The sequence below is a fragment of the Zeus faber genome (assembly GCF_960531495.2).
Source record: "Zeus faber genome assembly, chromosome: 14".
In the NCBI taxonomy this organism is placed as follows: domain Eukaryota; kingdom Metazoa; phylum Chordata; class Actinopteri; order Zeiformes; family Zeidae; genus Zeus; species Zeus faber.
The window spans coordinates 14,304,309-14,322,918 of NC_137200.1; the positions used below are offsets into that span (position 1 = coordinate 14,304,309).

The 18,610-nt window shown below is 43.6% G+C and overlaps 1 protein-coding gene across 6 annotated transcripts in view; it reads left to right on the forward strand.

Annotated features, from left to right (window-relative positions):
• picalma (phosphatidylinositol binding clathrin assembly protein a) overlaps positions 1–15,222 on the forward strand; it is a 30,375-nt gene extending 15,153 nt beyond the window's left edge. Inside the window, exons 9-21 of one of the 6 annotated variants that reach the window (XM_080013097.1) lie at positions 31–116; positions 368–491; positions 939–1,063; positions 1,643–1,737; positions 4,451–4,534; positions 4,962–5,042; positions 5,774–5,878; positions 6,571–6,690; positions 7,072–7,102; positions 7,195–7,294; positions 11,810–11,869; positions 13,350–13,454; positions 13,991–15,222. In XM_080013097.1, coding sequence (XP_079869223.1) covers positions 31–116; positions 368–491; positions 939–1,063; positions 1,643–1,737; positions 4,451–4,534; positions 4,962–5,042; positions 5,774–5,878; positions 6,571–6,690; positions 7,072–7,102; positions 7,195–7,294; positions 11,810–11,869; positions 13,350–13,454; positions 13,991–14,005 — 1,131 coding nt within the window. In that variant the 3' untranslated portion in view covers positions 14,006–15,222. The remainder of the gene's footprint in view (positions 1–30; positions 117–367; positions 492–938; positions 1,064–1,642; positions 1,738–4,450; positions 4,535–4,961; positions 5,043–5,773; positions 5,879–6,570; positions 6,691–7,071; positions 7,103–7,194; positions 7,295–11,809; positions 11,870–13,349; positions 13,455–13,990) is intronic. The other 5 variants (XM_080013098.1, XM_080013099.1, XM_080013100.1 and 2 more) reach the window with 5 other exon arrangements.
• Positions 15,223–18,610: the final 3,388 nt, after the last annotated feature.

The following is an 18,610-nucleotide window of genomic DNA, read 5'->3' on the forward strand; positions in this document are numbered from 1 at the left end:
ATGTAACATTGCCTGTCAACGGTTGCTTAGGCCCCCAGTAGCCTGCTGGACGCCCTGGAGCAGCACCTGGCCTCTTTAGAAGGGAAGAAAGTCAAAGACTCGACGGCAGCCAGCAGGTAGGTCCGCTGCTCCCCGTGTGACCCCACTACCACAGACCTGAAGGTGCACATTGGCTCATGCACTCGAGTAGCGAGTGGGAGAGTGTGTGAGTGTGCCTTAAGCCCGCTGTTATAGTGATCCATTATATTTTGAGGGAGCCTTTTATTTTATGGGTCCTTTTCAAAGTAGAACCCAGAGTAATGTCATGTTTACTGTTGCCCCTTAACCAGATGTGGCATCAAAGTCCAACTTGTGTGTGTTGACTCAGGGCCAGCACTCTGTCCAATGCCGTCTCCTCTCTGGCCAACACCGGCATATCTTTCACCAAAGTGGACGAAAGGGAAAAGCAGGTGGCCTTGGAGGAAGAGCAGTCTCGCCTAAAAGCGCTGAAAGTATGTACCTCCCCCGCTGCCGCTCGGTGCCAGCTGCGTCCTGCGCCGTACTCCACCGGGTCTAATCACATCACCACCACCACCACCACCACCCGACCCGAAGGAGCATTTTGGTGCCGTGGTTGGAGAAAGTACTCTTTCAGGGAAAGTTTGTGCTGAGGAAGCCTTCTGCCTTCTTGTCTGTATTTGTTGGCATCCTTGGCCCCTGTGTTTACTCCTGCCTTTTTTTACATTTGCAGAGTTGAAATTCTATTTTATATTTTATTTTTTTAACCGAAATACTTAAATATACTCGGCAGTGCTTATTTAGTTTATTATTCCAGTGTATCAGGAGGACCACATTGCTGTCATATTTTATTTTTAACGCTGTAATTCCAACTAGTCGCCTATGACTGGTTCAGTTTCCTCGTATGTCTTGCTTATGCGCTGCCATCCATCTGTCCAAAGGACCAGCGTCTGAAGGAGCTGCAGCATCCTTCCACCACGGACCCCTCTCCCGTCTCCAACTTAGGGGGCGCCATCACCTCAGTGCCTGCCATCGACCTCTTCTCCACCCCCAGCTCCACCAACAGGTAGGCCTTGTCCCCATGCAGACCTTCTCATTCAGCCTCAGTCGATATGCATTGCGTGTATTTTGCTTTTTGTTTCTAAATCGTTGTTGACATTTCCAAAATAGGCATATTCTTCTTCATCTGGTGTTTAGTAATTATTATTATTATTATAATTCACAGTAATAAATATAAAAAATAGTATAAAGTGTTTAAATAAGATTAGCATGTGTTGGCGTCTATGTAAGGAACTGGGATCGTCCTGTGTTCTCCAAACCTCACTTCACTCCCCTTCGACCTTTGACCGATTTTGTTGTTGAAGTAGAACTCAGAGTGAGTTCACTGACAATGACATACCTTTGCTCACCTTGTATTCACAACATGTGCACTATCCAGTACAAAGACACTCACAGAATCTGTAAACTCCAAAGGGTCTGATTGCGTCATGTGATGGCTTAATTTGGCTTGGTACGTGCCGTTTGAATACCAATACCGAGCTGTGTGAGGCGGAAGCCGCCTCACAAAGCTCTAATTTTGAGGACAGTCGGGCGTCATCCGACTTCTCCTGGTGACCTTCGTTATGCCCTTGTCCTCCTCCAAAAGCTCCAAGGCAGCCAACGACCTGCTGGAACTCCAGCCAGCCTTCCAGCAGGCGCTGCCCCTGTCTGCCGCCTTGCCCGCTGCCAACACATGGGGAGGTGAGAGCATACACACACACACACACACACACAGACACACACACAGACACACACACACACAGACTCGTAGACACACAAAATTTTCAATAAAGCACCTGCAGGTCCAATCATCAACACTACCCTAATTTTCTCTCTCACACACATGTCCACACACACACACACACACACTTTGCATCTTGTATTAGTTAACCTCGTTTGTGTGACTCATATGTGCGTGCATTATGGGACGGGACAGGAGGCAGTTGACATCGCAGGCACAAAAATAAAATCCATGATAGGCCCGCCTCGGAATTCTTCTGCGAAACAATTCTGACAAGGCAAAACTCCGGTGGCACACACCACCACATGCACTCTTCTCCCTCTCCCGTTTGGAAAAACAGTACCGATAGTTTTTTATTTTTATTTTATTGTACGTTTTCGATTTTACTTTTTTGCAGTCGACGGTCTGTCGATTACTTTAACATCCCACATTTTAACATCCCTAATACAGGATATAATAAACCTGGGGAAATAAATGTGGAATTAAGTATGTTCTTTCTAGTGATGCAATGATTTATCGGCCGTTGATCGGTATCTGCAGATATTCGCCTGATTGACTGCCATTGGCCTATTAGCAAATAAGGTGACATTCACCGATGGCAGACGTGCACTAGAGAAGTAGATTATTTATTTTTTTGCTTTTCTAATCCCTTTTACATTTAATTACATTTAATTTATGTTTCTTAAATAATTTGACAGGCTATGTAAGTACGGAAAAATGATTCTCATTGAGAAGGTAGTTGTGAAGCGGGCGAAAAAGGAATTTTTTATTTGTTTTTTTTGTTTTGTTTTTTTTCCTCAAGAAAAAAAAAATCATAATAATCTGTCATGTGAAGGAAGGTAATATTAAAGGTTGTTTCATTAATTTGTATGATTGAATTTGTGCTCATTCAAAGATGACGTGATGAAGGGCCGATGGACTTTAAAACAGTTGTTTTTTTTCATGATTTCTTTATTTTTCCTGCCACAAAATAAATAATAAAGGGAATAAACATGAACAACAAAAACGCTGGTATCGGCGCCAGTTCTTTTATATCAAAAAGTTAAAAACTGTTTTTCGCACATTGTATTTGGGGACAGTTTACCGGTCAAATAATGCTCCGCCGACAATGCTCTAATGTGCTGTTGAAGACTTGAAAGGAGTGTTATTATCTTAATTGGAGAAAACATATTTTCCTCTGGCAGCGGTGTTGACGGCAGCGTGTGTGCACACTCCACTGTGGCTCTTTATCTCCTCATCTGCGAGGTGTGTGTGTGTGTGTGCTTTTCATTTCCGTCGCACTTTAGAAGTAAGTCAACAGCGATTACCTCGGCAGGGCTATTTGCATTAAACACAACATGGAAAACGTTACCTGTACCTTCTTTTTTAATCTATACTTTTAAATATAATCTTTTGATTTATTTTAATTTTTTCTTTTTTTTTTTTTTTTTGTATCTAATAGATGTGTAAATCTAACACCCAACGGAGATGAGAGGGTTTCTGAGGGCTTGTTCACTTTAATGTGAAAAGCGCCGTTTCCACAGTCAACGTCTGGTATCTGCACGTATACAGAGACCTTAAAAAGTCTTGTCTGAACACTCAATAAAAATTAAAAAAAAGATTTAAAAATAAATAAATAAAAATAATTCTATTGTAGATGTATTTATATCATTTATTTATTTTTTTCCCCGATGTTCATTGAATGAACAAACGCGTGCCCCGTAATCCCCGGGCGCTGTCCCTCAGCGAGCCCGTGCCTTCGGAAAAGCTGGAACTAACTTTGGATTGTTGATTTCTCAGCCTCAAATTTGTTCAGAAACAGATTTTACCGGACTGATAAAGTGAAATCAGTGAAAGACATGGAGTAAATACAACACGGAACTCGGAGCATGGAACACAACACGGAAGCCCTTGAAGGTATTTAGTTCTCGCGGGACCTCCCCAGTTCCTAGTTCCCCTCAGGGTGTCCGACAGAACTGATGGGTGCGGAAAACGCCTTTTTGTCGTTGGCACGGGCTGAATTTTTGAACTTTTTTATGATGATGAAGCACATTTGTAGACAGCGGCGTTACCTGCTGGCCATAAAGCTGTCTGTGTGCAACAGAATGGAGGTCAGCAGGAACAGAGGCAGCAGATTTTTGACTCGCTGCGAGGCTGTCCTCCCAATTCACGCGGTTACTTAACTACCATTCTGGCCCTTCTCTCCGTTTCCCGCAACACCCCTCTTCCTTTTTCTTCTTTCCCGTTTTTCTTTCCCGTTTTTTTTTTTCTCGACCACATTTTTCCCCTCTCTCCGCCCACCCAGATGCTTTCACTTCCGCCACAGAAGAATTCATTCCAAAGTGAAACCCTTTCCCTCCTCCTCCTCCGTCCGCAGTATGAACAGCTGTGAAGCTTCCAACAATATATGCAGACTATTGTCCAACTCGGCTGTGGGATTTCTACGACTTTATCAGCGTCGATTCCTTACATAACATCGTTTAGCATAGATTTTTGTTTTCCTTAATGATTCACTCGTGTGTGTGTGTGTGTCCTTGCATCTCCAGAAACATAGTTCTGTGACACTGTTCTCACAGTCATCAGAGATATGGCATGCCGCCCGACTGTAAATATTTGTTTCCTTACCAGATCAGGCTGTGTTCCCACATCTCTCACTCTCATTTTACGAGGTTTGATCTTCATTTTCCCCCCCAGATCATTACAATCCATTTCTGGATTTGAGCTTGTCCCCGATGTCTGGTCTCGATACTTCAGTGCGTGTAGAGAATGTTCTCACAGGTACCAGATGGCGGTTTCAGCTGGGCCCGAGCCCTCTCCGCATTAGAAGCATCGTCTGTGTGTGTGTGTGTGTTGCACCCGGGAACATTTGGTCGCAATTAAAGCCGAACTCGCATGGATCATGTGAACAATGTTGCTCATGCCCAACGTGCCCGGCCTCCCCTGAAAGTGTATGGATGTGAAACCTCTAGCTTGAGTGGCAGTTTGCTCTCCGCCTCTGTCACTGCAAATCCTCATCTGCGTTTTCCTTGTCTGACCCCCCCCCCCCATTGTGCATTGTGATCCTGTTATGTTACTTTCCCCGATGTTGCTGCCTCACTATTTCCTGTGTTCCCTCTGTTCTTCCCTATCTCTCTCTTTCTCTCTCTGTATGTCTGTGCCTCCCTCGCTCCGGTTCTTTGGCTTTCCCCCGGCTGTGTGTGTCAAGACTCCTTCTGTGGGTCGACAACTTACTCCAACTCCCCTCTCTTCCAAGCCGAGCCTCCCGCTGTCGCTGCTCTGTTCAGAGGTAGGTACGCCAGCGGCGTGGACACCAAAGCACGAGGGGATCGCTGGCAGGATATATGAATTAGATTTATTCATTTTTCGACGCATTCTGATCATCCAAGTTAGATAAATTGGCACCACTGCCGGTGAAGCGGATGAGTTGTGCGCCGCGGGAGAGCCGTTTCGTTAGGAGTGACCTCACGCCGGGTCCCACTCAATCCCACAATGTCTCGTGGCAGTTTTTGTACACGTGGGAGACACCGTCTTACGCTGCCGTGCACTATACACACTCAAACAGTAAATCAATAACTTGGCCCGTTTTATATTTAACAATTTATAAGTTTTGCTACATTTTGTAATAAACTTCATAAACTGCATAATGCATGTGTTGTTGTTTTTTTTTGTCTCTATGCCACGATCAAGTGAAGTTGTAAAGTGGTAAAGTGTGACATTTAATTAAAGGACTGCAATTTTGGAGTATTATTACATAATGCGATTAATTATTACAAACTATCATAAGAATCCTAACCCCTATAATATGTTACCATCCTCACAATATTATTATGGGTGATTTCAAATGCAGTTACAAAATGTGGGTGCTATTACAAAATAAAGGTGACATTTCTCGCATTTTGGCAAGTTATTGCAAAATGTGTTGTGTCCACACTCTCCTCAACTAGCCCTGTTTTTCGCTCGTAGGAATCCTAGTGTGACGATTTTCTTTCCCCCCCCTTTGCTCTCTGCCTCCAACAGGGTTCTCGGCCTCCCCGCCCTCCCAGCAGAACTCCCGAGGCCTTAACGTGGACTTTGACTCGGTGTTTGGCAACAACGCCAACGGCAACAACCTGGACTCCACAGGTGACTGTCCCACTTCCAGCTCTGCTCCCATAGCCTTCACATCTTTACTAGCGAGCACTTTGTACACATACCGCGCTTTGCTGCCACCTGAAGGTGTGGAGTGATGCGACAAATCCCACGGTCACTTAATCTTCCTTGGCTGTGGGATGACCGAGTCTCGGACTTTGAACTGTTTTTCTGCGCGTGCCTGATGTGAACCATGAATGCACGAAGCAGGCCTCCAGCCTGCCTCGACAGAATTGAAATGTACCAGAATCGACTAACTTTGGCAACAGCAAGTTTGTTGTCGTTAGATAAGGGAGACTTTGCTTGCCATTCGGGAACTCGGTCCATGCTGAACATTTGTGTCTTTTGTTCTTGCTTCCTCTCTCTGACCTGTCACGGGGTGCACACACCCTGGGGCCCTCGGTTTTGCATGGCGCATGCATGACTGGGTGAGTTGACATGACACATGTGCTCACACTGAGCCATGCGTTTTTTTAGTTTTTTGTTTTTTTTTAGTTTTGGGTCCTGTCATCTGCCTCCTCCATGCTTAATGGCCTCTCTCTGTTCACGTTGTGCGTTTTCTTTTGTGTGTGTGTTTGTCATGTGTTTTGTCTGTTGCCTGTGTATTATCTGTTGTTTTGCGTGCCCCCGCCCCACAACCCTTCACTCTTCCCTTCCTTTCTTCTGACCCTCAACCCTTGTTTTAGGCATCCTCCTCAAACCCACAGTGGCCTCCTCACCCAATCAGGGCCTGATCTCCAGCTCCCAGCAGCAGAACAAACTGGTGTCTGATGACCTGGACTCCTCATTAGCCAATCTTGTTGGCAGTAGGTGCCATTTAATCTTATGGTCCCAATAATGGAGATTAAATTGTTCGAATGCACCATTTCTGATTTGTGAGACAGACCTTTTTAATGTTTACCACACTGCACAGGTGGTCTGTACTGATAAAACCAAACTCCCATGCCCTTATGACCTGTAGACATGACTATTTGGGTCTATGTGGTGAAACTGAAATGTTTGTGGTGAGTTGCGTTGGGGGTGGCCATTAATCACTGGTGGTCACTAATACAACTTGTTTAAAAATAGTACAATGATGAACCTGGGCCTTCCTTGGCTCGTGACAACTCTGAAAAGTGAGTCGTGTTAATCTGGGAATAATTTGAAATTCTAATTGAGTAATTCTCCTTTCTTTTGACCTTTACTAGATTTGGGAATTGGCATCGGCTCGACAAAGAAGTAAGCGTGCTATTCGGCTACCACTTGACTGCCGACACTGTTTGTTTGCCACATAAAAACGGTGCATCTCTTAATTGATGACTTTCTCATAGTGATCTCCACTGGAGCCAGCCCGGCGAGAAGAGGCTGACGGGCGGAACCAACTGGCAACCCAAGATGGCTCCATCCACCACATGGAACCCTGCCAACATGGTACAGCCACACTACACCTCATCTCACTCTCTGGGTGGATTCATATCAGTTTTACAGTGGCTAAGTTGTATTTGACATTTGGAGTGCAATTCTGTCCAAAAATGCTTCTGGTATCACTTGATTGTAACATGAAGATTCAAGAAAACTTGGCTGAATGAGGAAATTACCTCTAGTACATTTCATGTAGACTAAAGGAAATGGTTATGGAGGTTAGGCTTAATCAAGTACGTTTGAACCATTTTGGGCCATTTCATACATGTGAAACTAAGGGGGGTGGGGTGTGGTTGTGGGGGTAGCACGGGGCTTATTATTATTATTATTATTATTATTATTATTATTATTATTATTATTATTATTAATAATAATAATAAAAATAATTGTTCAATTAGTAAATGGAAATTAGAAAATATATATAATCTAAAAGAAAACACTATTTGTTTTGTTTGTAGAAACGGTGAACATGGACGCACAGGGGAGAAAGGGATGTCTCGGTCACGAATGAGTCAGCTCTGGCAGCTTTTACAATGAGAGCAGATTTCTTTTTTTTTTTTTTTTTTTTTATTAAGGCAGAATAATCGGTTGATTACGAAACGTATTTGTTAAATAGGATCCAGAAACCTCTCGCGTCTTTCCGCGGATCCTTTAAAAGTCTTAAAAGGCATAGAATTCAGTAATATAAAAATAAGGCCTGAATTGGTATTAAAATGTCTTGAATCTATGCTGAGACAATTTTTTCTTTTTTTTTTTTTTCCTTTTTTGCTGACATTGCAATTTAAAATCTCAAAATAATTTGTAAAAGTTTTTTTTTAAATTTAATTTACTGAATGCCTCTCACATTGACGTCACGCAGATCAGGATAGCGGAACCAGCAACGCTCATATTTTGTTTTGTGACCTGGACGCTCAGAGCAGATGCACAGCTTGGGACGCCATGGGGAAGTGCAAATTTAATGAAAACTGGCTATTCAACCAAGGTTTTGCGGTATGGCTGAAACCGTTACCAGGCAATGTACACAAGGCATGTTGTGTTTTGTGCAGGATGTGTTTCAGACTCGGCACAATAAGTTTGAACTGGCAGTGGAATCCCACATGAAGAGTGGGAAACACTAAACTGCCATGTCAACCCGCCAACAGACGCCGGGTCTTTCCCACTTCTGTTCTGAGGGACTAGGAGACGTATTCCGCACAATGTTCCCGGACTCCGAAATTGCCCACATGTTGGCATGCGGTTCCAACTAGACAGCCTACATCAGCGAATTTGGATTGGCCCCCTCCATCGCAGATCAGCTTGTTGCGGAGCCTCAATCAAACCACGATCAACTAATTGTGGTGGGGAAGCTATGGCCTTCACACCTTACATAATGCTGGCAAAGCTGGCTTCACCATGTGGCAATGGGAGCTTTTGAGGGCCATGCACACACTCTTGCATACTCTCAGTTTTTTTCCAAGCACATTATCCTATGATGTGATGCTTCACTAAAAGACAAAATACTTGATGAATGGAGTATAATAGCTATTCAGATTTATAGTTGTTAGCCAGCTGTGCCTTTTTACTGATGATTCATGGTTTTTATGTGATTGTTTTACACGTGTGCCACACACATGTTAGATGTTTGCAGTACATCATCTAACTTTTTGACTGGACCAAAAAAAAGTATTGGTTTATGTTGCAACGAACTTTTAAGCGAAATGATCCCTAACCCTAAGTGAGTGATGTTGTTTGTTTTTTCAATTTTGGTTATTGTATTGTTATTGTGTTGTATTGGTCTTGAATTTCATTCCTTGTGGCGTAAGAAAAGTCTTAACACCTAACTTGCTTTCAACTGTTGGAACCCTGGGTGAGACTTTGTAATTTGAACCTATTGCGGCGGTCACGCCTCCTTTTAGGTCTTAGTACCTTGTAGAGCTATATTTTTTGAATAGGGAAATTTGTTTGGTTGTACTGTTCAGTAACTTGCCAAATAGTCTTAGAAACCCACATGAAAAATAATCGTGATAAGTTCGATCATGATGATCCTGATACGCAAGTCCACCCCTGTTGTATTGTTGGGTTGAAAATATTTCCCTCACCTCTGAAATGCTGGCAGCTCCAGCTGATATTAACCGCATGCCCGCTTCACTATATGCCACAGCAAACTGTCCGGTTTGACCAAACTCTTACTTTCCACATGTCGGCGGCTTACAGCAGATCGGCTTTGTGCCGCCCTAACGCTTCAGCCACCGGATGAAACGTGGGGCTCGATCCACAAAATGCCCGCACTCCCCCTCCTGTGATGGGTAGTGAGTGATGTGGCTCTGTACCTGTACCTCTCTACCTGGTCGCTCCAACACCCAAGTTTAGCAATTCAGACAAGTGACTTTTCTGATGACATTTAGCCTTTTTTTTTTTTTTTTTTACATGTACCACTTACTTTTTCTGACTTTCAGTCACTGAGTTTCACACCTTTACCAGTCGTCTGGACATGACCTGTGATGGCTCACCCACTGCTCCGTAGAACCCTGTCCACTGGTTTGCTGGTGCAAACATAGAAGTTCTAACATTTCTGCAGTTAGTCATCAGGAGCGCTGGGGATTCCTCGTGCCACGTTATTGCCCTCGTGATGTCAATTAAATTCAACAGAATGCAGAAAATGGCCCTCAGTCATATGGAAGTGTGACTTGAAACCTAAGCCATTTTTAATTTTGGCTTGACCCCCTTTAGATACTTTCATGTCCTCGGTAAAGCTCAGAAATTACTTTTTAGGACCCATTCTGCCACTCGTTCCCTCTCATCACCAGCTCACTGAGAGTAGCATGCATACTGTGACTTCTTAGACTTTAGAGGACAAAGATGCCATTTTCTTCCTCTGGTTAAAAGTTCGAGAAAGTGTATTTATATGTAGCTCCTTTATCGGCAGTCCATAAAGAGTGCTACTCTATTTTCACAGTGGGTGGCTCCAGTGTCCTTGATCACACTTATTTTTGATCACTTAAGCTGCTCTCACACATGCACTGCAACCCCAAACGTATCTAGACATTACCCGGAGGAGCTGTATGAGAGAAAGCAAATGTCCGAATCAGTTGCACCCTACATTAAACTGACTTTACCGTGCCATCTCCCGCGTGTCACGTCTGCGCATATAGGTTGCTTTTTTATGACAATTGACAATTTTACGGCATGTCGTGAATGATCTGTGTATACAATGTAATAGCTCCAAGCGCAAGAAGCGGGTTCACGGTGGCGTTTGGGGGGGGGGATAATTCATCAGACTATGGCATTAATATAATGTCCGATATCCGATCCAGTTGTTTTGCAGCCTCCTGCACGTTCTACCCAGGCGCCATCCCTGGCCTAAACCTAACAGAGTATTTCCAGGAGGCGAGAACATGTCTGACACGGACAGTCTCCTGTTGTGTGCTACATGTGTGAAAGGGCCGCTCTGGACAATGTACAGACCTGATTCTCCGGACACTCTCCGGAGTACATATGCGAAAGCGACAATAGTGACACTTTCACACTCTGTTTTACGCAAATGTATTTGTCATCAGCCAAGCAAGCTGTCTTGAGTAACAAACCAAACCCTTGTCAGTGTCGGCGATATCACAGCGCAGCTCTTGGTGCATGTAACAAGGTGTGTGTGTGTGTGTGTGTGTGTGTGTGTGTGTGTGTGTGTGTGTGTGTGTGTGTGTGTGTGTGTGTGTGTGTGTGTGTGTGTGTGTGTGTGTGTGTGTGTGTGTGTGTGTGTGTGTGTGTGTGGACTTGGCACTGGGGAGTCACCCGACTCCCCCCACCAACGACTGAATAATAAAACATATCCGTCCTCCCAGGCGCAGGGACGGTTTGGAGACAAATCTGGCTTTGTTGTGACTGCGGGGGCTGTTGGAACTCCCTTTTCTCTCTCATCTCATTTCTCCTTTTTCTGCTAGAGCCCTGCACCTGCTAATAACTGTCCTCTTTCTCCGTTATTTCCCCTCACATACAAACTGCACGCTCATCTTCTCTCCAGCTGCCACATCTCTCAAGGTCCCTCCATAATGTCTCTTCTTAACCAAAAGCCACAGGCTTTTTTATTTCCCTGTTTTTGTTTGTTTGCAAAGTCACTCGTCCAACGTTATTAGTTGTGTCGCAGTCTAACAAAAATAAGCGTTTCTTACGCCACTGTTTTTTTGGAAATGCTTTCCTTGAACGGGTATGAAAGTTTGAAATTGGAGTTTACCAACAGACAAATCACACCCTCTGTATTTGAAGACTCTGTTCAAGTGTGTCGCTCGGGCCTTAATGCCTCCCTAGAACAGGAGTGTTTTTTTGAAAGACTGTAATTGGCCGAGCAAACGGAAGGTGTGTGTGTGTGTGTGTGTGTGTGTGTGTGTGTGTGTGTGTGTGTGTGTGTGTGTGTGTGTGTGTGTGTGTGTGTGTGTGTGTGTGTGTGTGTGTGTGTGTGTGTGTGTGTGTGTGTGTGTGTGTGTGTGTGTGTGTGTGTGTGTGTCCTGGTTCTGTAGAAATTCTCATCCTTTTTATTTATTTATTCTTCTTTAGGCACCATCTGTCATGGCCTTCCCTGCAACCACACCGACGGGCATGATGGCATATGCAATGGTAAGTCAGCTGGGACAGTGTGTTTTTTTTATTTTTTTTTAAGGCTTTAGGGTTAGCCATTTGGGGTCTGGTGGGGGGTCTGTTGCAGGAAAGAGACGGGGTCATGAAAAGATCCCATGCCTGTGGACCTTGAGTTTGTCTGAACAGTTTGTGGTTTGAGTTACCTCCAACCCTAGCTGCAGCTACCATGTGATGCTGATCATGTGAGGCAGGGGAGAGTGAAGGGGTTTATCTTGTGCATTTATTTTCAGTTCAAGATTCTGACAGTTGTGGGTTTGACACTGCAAGTGCCAATACAGGAATGGACAAAAATACCTTTGTGACTGTGGAATGGGTGTCCCTATCCCCCGCTCAGGAATCCCGATTCCTCCAAACAAAGGACGACGGGTTTGGGGTGAATGACGTCATGCCACGGCTTTCAAAGGAATGACTGGACATAGTAACTCAAATCCCCGACAAACACACGGCGGCGGCTAAATTTAGACCGGGATGGAAGCAGTGGAAACAATGTGTCGCACCTAAAACCACCAAACACCTCAAACTGCCCCCCCCCCCCCCCCGGTCTTCCTGTAAATCAAATCTTTGTTGTGCTGGTTATAGAAATTCTATATACAGTATATATTTATATAGAGGAGGATTTTTATTTTTTATTTTTTGTCCAATCGTATGTGGATTTAACTTCACTATTTCCAATACAAAAAAAAGTAATTATTGACATCTGGTTGGGTTTGTTTCTCGAGTTTTCCAGTTCATGTAACACTGACCTCAGCAGTAACCTCAATGCTGCGTTCCATTAGAAGTGTGTCTGTAGCCTCCTCCTCCTCCTCCTCCTCCCAGCTAGATGAGCTCCATTGCTTCTGATCGGGACAACATGGCCGCCCGCATTAAATGTTTGTTTGGCAGAACGAGAGATTCTGCAAGCTGCAAAGTGCAGCTAGAACTTAGTTCCGCGTCGTTCCAACTGTGGGTGCGCTGCCATGTTGCTGTGACGTCGGGTTTGTTATCTCTATGGGGCGGTTTCGCAGACGGGGTTTTAATCGAAATCAGGACTAAGATTATCACATTTAAATAAATACGGAACAACATTACAGCTACATTATTTAAGAGTAATTCATTCAAGACTAGGAAGTCCCAGACTAAGGACTAGTCCGGCTCCTTCTGTCTGGTCTTGGTGCTGGCCTTTGTCCAGATCATCCATTTACTCTATTGTCGAGGTCGACCAGGAGGCCGACACCCATTACTCCAAAGATTTCATTCAAGCCTTCACTTAGACCTAGATTAGTTCTAATCTTACTTCTAGAAATCATCTTTTTTAAACCAAGACTAAGGCAAGTCTGGGAGTATTTTAAACCATGACCGAGAGAGGCCGTTTCAGCTAGTCGAGTTTTATAAAGTGTGATTTTAGTCGAAGATTATGGTCAGTCTGTGTCCGCAAAAACAGCCCCCTTTATCTCTAGAAATCCTCCTGTCCCTCCCCCAGCCTCCTCATATGAGCTCCATGATGATGCCGACGCAGCCGACCATGATATTGAACCAGCCGGCGATGAGGCCGGCCAACCCCTTCGGCCCCGTCCCCGGAGCACAGGTACTGCATCTCTGAGCCCGCAGAATATTAAACGTAGAAAACATATAGTTAAAAAAAGAAAAAAAAAATTGCTTATTTATTTTTTCTTTCTTTTGCACGCCCTCACCTCCCTAATGAGGCCATACTGTCCTGTATACTTAAAGGTGTAACAAGCTGCAGTGCTCCCTCATTCTGACCCTACCTATTAGAGCGGAAGCAGTCTTCCAGAATCCTTCAAGAACACATTTTTATATCTGAATATTTGTTCTTTTGCAATGTTGGGCCATTTGAAGATATTTAAATAATACGCATATTTTTTTTACTTGTTATTGTATTTTATCATCATTTTTGTCCTCCATTTTTTTCCGGACTGTTTAGCTTTTTTTATGCTTATCGCGCCCAGCCTCACCAGAACAAATTCCGAGTATATGTCAGTTCTGATTCTGCAAACTGTTCGAGTCACTGAGCTGAACCTTTTTGAGGTGGAACCGCTCCCAACTACTAGTCTAAGTATGCAATGGCCCTTATCACACTGACATCATTGCTTATCTCCCCAGATGCAGTTCATGTAAACCAAATGGAACAGAGCAAGGTGGGGCAGCGTTTTGCTCCTCGGGATGAACCACGGTGACAGTCGACCACACAGGCACACCTCCGATTCACCAGTTTCCTTCATCTCCCATTCCAAGTGAAATTCAGATTCCTATATAAGCCATGATTTTTATTTTTTGTTTTCTTTTATATGAGTTATGTTTGCAGTAGACATTCCTTGTTTATTGTTTGTATTTATTTATGATTACCCTGCAGAGCGCATGAGATTATTTTCTTTCTTTTTATTTTCCATTATTTTTTCTTCTTCTTCTTCTTCTTCAAAGGTCGGACAGTGACACCAGACTCTCACTTTGAGGGAGGTCTTCAGGTTTCTTCATGGCTATGACTGATTGTAAAATGGGATTTTGAGTGGTTGAGATAAAAAAGAAAAGATGAAAAAATAATAATATAAAGCTTAAAGAATTGTTTTGCTGTTGAGGCACATAATGTACTCGCATGATGCCTTGGTGTGTGTGTGTGTGTGTGTGTGTGTGTGTGTGTGTGTGTGTGTGTGTGTGTGTGTGTGTGTGTGTGTGGCTGTAAATGGCCACATTGAGGATGTATAATATGAACATATATAAATATAAAAAAAAAAAAAAAAAAAAATGAACACTCACTATCGATTCTGTGAATTCGATTTCTATCAATTTGGTGAGGGAACAATTTCACATGAGCAAAAAATAAAAAAGAGAAAATAAAAGAAATTGAAGCAAACAATTTGAAGCACTACTTTTTTTTATTTTTTCTTATTTTATACATATTTTTGGGGATTTTGAGGCAGCATTTGAAAGGAATCGGCCACCTTCCCAACCTGAATGCACTTGGGGGGGGGGTTTGTGTGTGTGTGTTCAACTATCGTGGTGGGCTCGACGTTGTATGCGAAGGGTTCCTGGAGTAGCGGATGTAGATGGAGCCCAGTCTAATCATATCAACCTGTATGAAAGGCCAGGGTTCATTGTCAACAGCGGAGGGGTCCAGACGTGCAGGACAAATGAGCGCTGTTGATCGGTGCTTTGTGTACATAAAAACTGAACCTGCCAAATGGAAGTGGGAGGTGGTGGGGTCGGAACAAAAGTGAGAGATGGTCTGAACATAAAAGTGAACCCTATAGTATTAATTTAGTTTCTTTACTTTTGTTTCTTTTTTTTTTTCTTTTTTTTTAAGCACATTTGCTGCACAGAATATATTTTTGTTTTTTTTAATTTTTTTTGCCCCCAATAAAGTGCAAGCTTCCGCAATTAGTTTTTGTCCGCCTTTTTGTTTTTCAGGAGTCAAGTGGAATGTATTTTGTTTAGCCCTTGTCATATACGTTGTTCTCAAAATGAAACGACAGCGAACCTTGCAAGACTTCTGAAGTCACAGAGAACATTGGGTGCCGTCTCTCCCAACACATTTCTAGTTGTGGTAGTAGCATTCATGCTGTAGGAAAAGACAGCCGGCGCAGTTCTAGACAACTGGAACTTTTTATGTGTATGTATATACACTCACCGGCCACTTTATTAGGTACACTTTGCTAGTACTGGGTTTGACCCCATTTTGCCTCCAGAAATGCCTTAATCCTTCGTGGGCATTGATTCAACAAGGTGTTGGAAGCGTTCCTCTGAGATTTTGGTCCATATTGACATGATGGCATCATGCAGTTCCTGCAGCTTTGTCGGCTACACATCCATGATGCCAATCTCCTGTTCCACCACATCCCAAAGGTGCTCTATTGGATTGAGATCTGGTGACTGTGGAGGCCATTGGAGTACAGTGAGCTCATCGTCACGTTCAAGAAACCAGTTGGAGATTATTTGATCTTCGTGACATGGTGCATTATCCTGCTGGAAGTAGTCAGAAGATGGGTACACTGTGCTCATAAAGGGATGGACATGGTCAGCAACAATACTCAGCTATGCTGTGGTGTTTAAACCATGCTCAGTTGGTACTAAGGGGCCCAAAGTGTGCCAAGAAAATATCCCCCACACCATTACACCACCACCACCAGCCTGAACTTTGATACAAGGCAGGATGGATCCATGCTTTCATATTGTTGCCGCCAATTTCTGACTGTACTATCTGAATGTCGCAGCTGAAATCGAGACTCATACGACCAGGCAACATTTTTCCAGTCTTCCATGGTCCATTTTTGCTGAGCCTGTGCCAACTGTAGCCTCAGTTTCCTGTTCTTAGATGACAGGACTGGCACCGGATGTGGTCTTCTGCTGCTGTAGCCCATCTGCTTCAAGGTGTTGTGCGTTCAGAGATGGTATTCTGCATACCTTGGTTGTAACGAGTGGTTATTTGAGTTACTGTTACCTATCTATCGCCTGGAACCAGTCTGCCCCTTCTCCTCTGACCTCTGACATCAACAAGGCATTTTTTGCCCACACATCTGTCGCTCACTGGATATTTTCCCTTTTTCGCACCATTCTCTATAAGCCGTGAGGACGGTTGTGCGTGAAAATCCCAGTAGGTCAGCAGTTTCTGAAATACTCAGACCAGCCAACAACTATGCCACGTTTCGAGTCACTTCAGCAAGTCACCCCCACCATGTCTACATGCCTATATACAATGAGTTGCTGCCATGTGATTGGCTGACTAACTATTTGTGTTAACAATTGAACAGCTGTACCTAATAAAGTGACCAGTGAGTGTGTGTATGTATATATATATATGTGTATATGTAATGTGTGTGTGTGTGTGTGTGTGTGTGTGTGTGTGTGTATGTATATGTGTGTGTGTATATATATATATATATATATATATATATATATATCTGTGTGTGTGGTTAGATTGCTTGTTTTTCTTTTAAGAGGAAAGCGCCAAATTAACCACATTTTGGATCTGCTCTTATTTACTGTCTGTGCTCTCCCCATCTCTGCTGCCCACCCTCTACCTCCTCCCAGGGCAATCGGTTCACGCCCAGCACCCAGCACAGGTGCAGCTTGAGGCTAAACACACACACACACACACACACACATGCACACAGACATGGACACGCACACGGAGACACATACACACAGAGGGACCTTGATGTGAGGACTGCATCCTGCTTGGCCAACGGTCTAACCCACTAAACAAGAAGATTCTTTGTGATGCCGCTGCTTCCCCCTGGTTTGGATGCAGTGGGAGCAGGACGTGTGTGTGTGTGTGAGTGACACCGGCCCTTCATGATGGGATTAAAAGGCAACATAATCAAAGGCTCTCTGTTGCTGAATCGGGGCGCTCTTCTCTCACACTGATCTTAAAGATGGCAAAGTAACCGCGTCTGCTCCCGGTATCTGTGGTCAATGGCCAGAGGCACAGAGCGCTCAGCAGCGTGTTGCTCATCTGCAGAGGATGCTCATTTGTGGTTCAGAATCAGAAATACTTTAATAATCCCAGGGGGAAATTACTTACATTTCTCGGTTGTCAAGTCATTAAAAAAAACCCAAAAACAATTAAAAGACATTCAAAAGGTTATTCTCATTTGTGGTGTCTCATGAGGTGCTTTGACAACAACACCCTGATGTTTTAGGTGAAACAAGAAAGAAGACGCCCATCTAACTTAACCTCATCTGATAAAAGTGTGGGTTTTTCTCTGAAAATGAATTCAAAATTGCGCACTGCAACGCGTTCTCGTTTCCAAGTAGAAATGATATCAAGCGGAAGTGATATGCCTAAAAATGTTGCTCGTGTGAAAATATGTAGCTCTTATGGCCAATGAAAAAGTAACCGCACAAGTTTCTCGGTTAAACCTCAGTCATTTAGGATTTGCGACTTAGTAGTGAACCTGACCAAGTCTTGAATCATAAATTACTGAGTTTGTTTGAGCGTGACGTTGGCGTTTACTAGCAGGAAATACAAAGATATGTGCAGTTATGATTTGTATCAGCAGAATTTCAATGGGTTCCGGTGGGTTGCAATACGTGCAAGGCACTGTATGTGTGCAGGGCGGAAAATTACACAGTCTACAATAACATAACAAGAATTATAATACTGAGGGAAGTACTGGAAGTAAATTGAGGTAAGTTTCACTTTGGAGGATTTCAATGTATATTTAATACAACACAGTCAATTAATTCTATTCAATAATTATAGAACCCAGAATCACGATTGCGGCGCCGCCCCTTGCGGCCGCCTGCGTGAGCACCTTGTGTCGATTACGCACATTTTAGTATTTTTAGTATTTTTGGAGATTGTAGGGCTTATTGTGCGTAGTCGCCGGGTGTCGTGACATTTCACTGCATATATGTATGGCCGTATGACTGTGCACGTGACAAATAATCTCTCGAACTTGAACTTGTTATTAAACTTGATAATAATAATAATAATGATAATAATGATAATGATAATAATGGTAAGGATATTCATAATACTGTAGTGACGCAAGGGGGTGGGCCCGGGCCTTTTGATTATGCTGATGCAAAGGATTATGGGTCCGGAGATGTTATCCATCTCCATTGTGTTTTATTAAGTGTTTTCGATCGTTGCGGATATTCCGTTGGCGTTGGGCTGTGTTGTTTGTGTTGTTTGTGTGGCGGGGTGGCCCAGGCTGCGTTCACTGTTGTTGACCAGGACAAGGACCGCGACGTTGACCGACATCGCCGGTCGATCAAAATAAA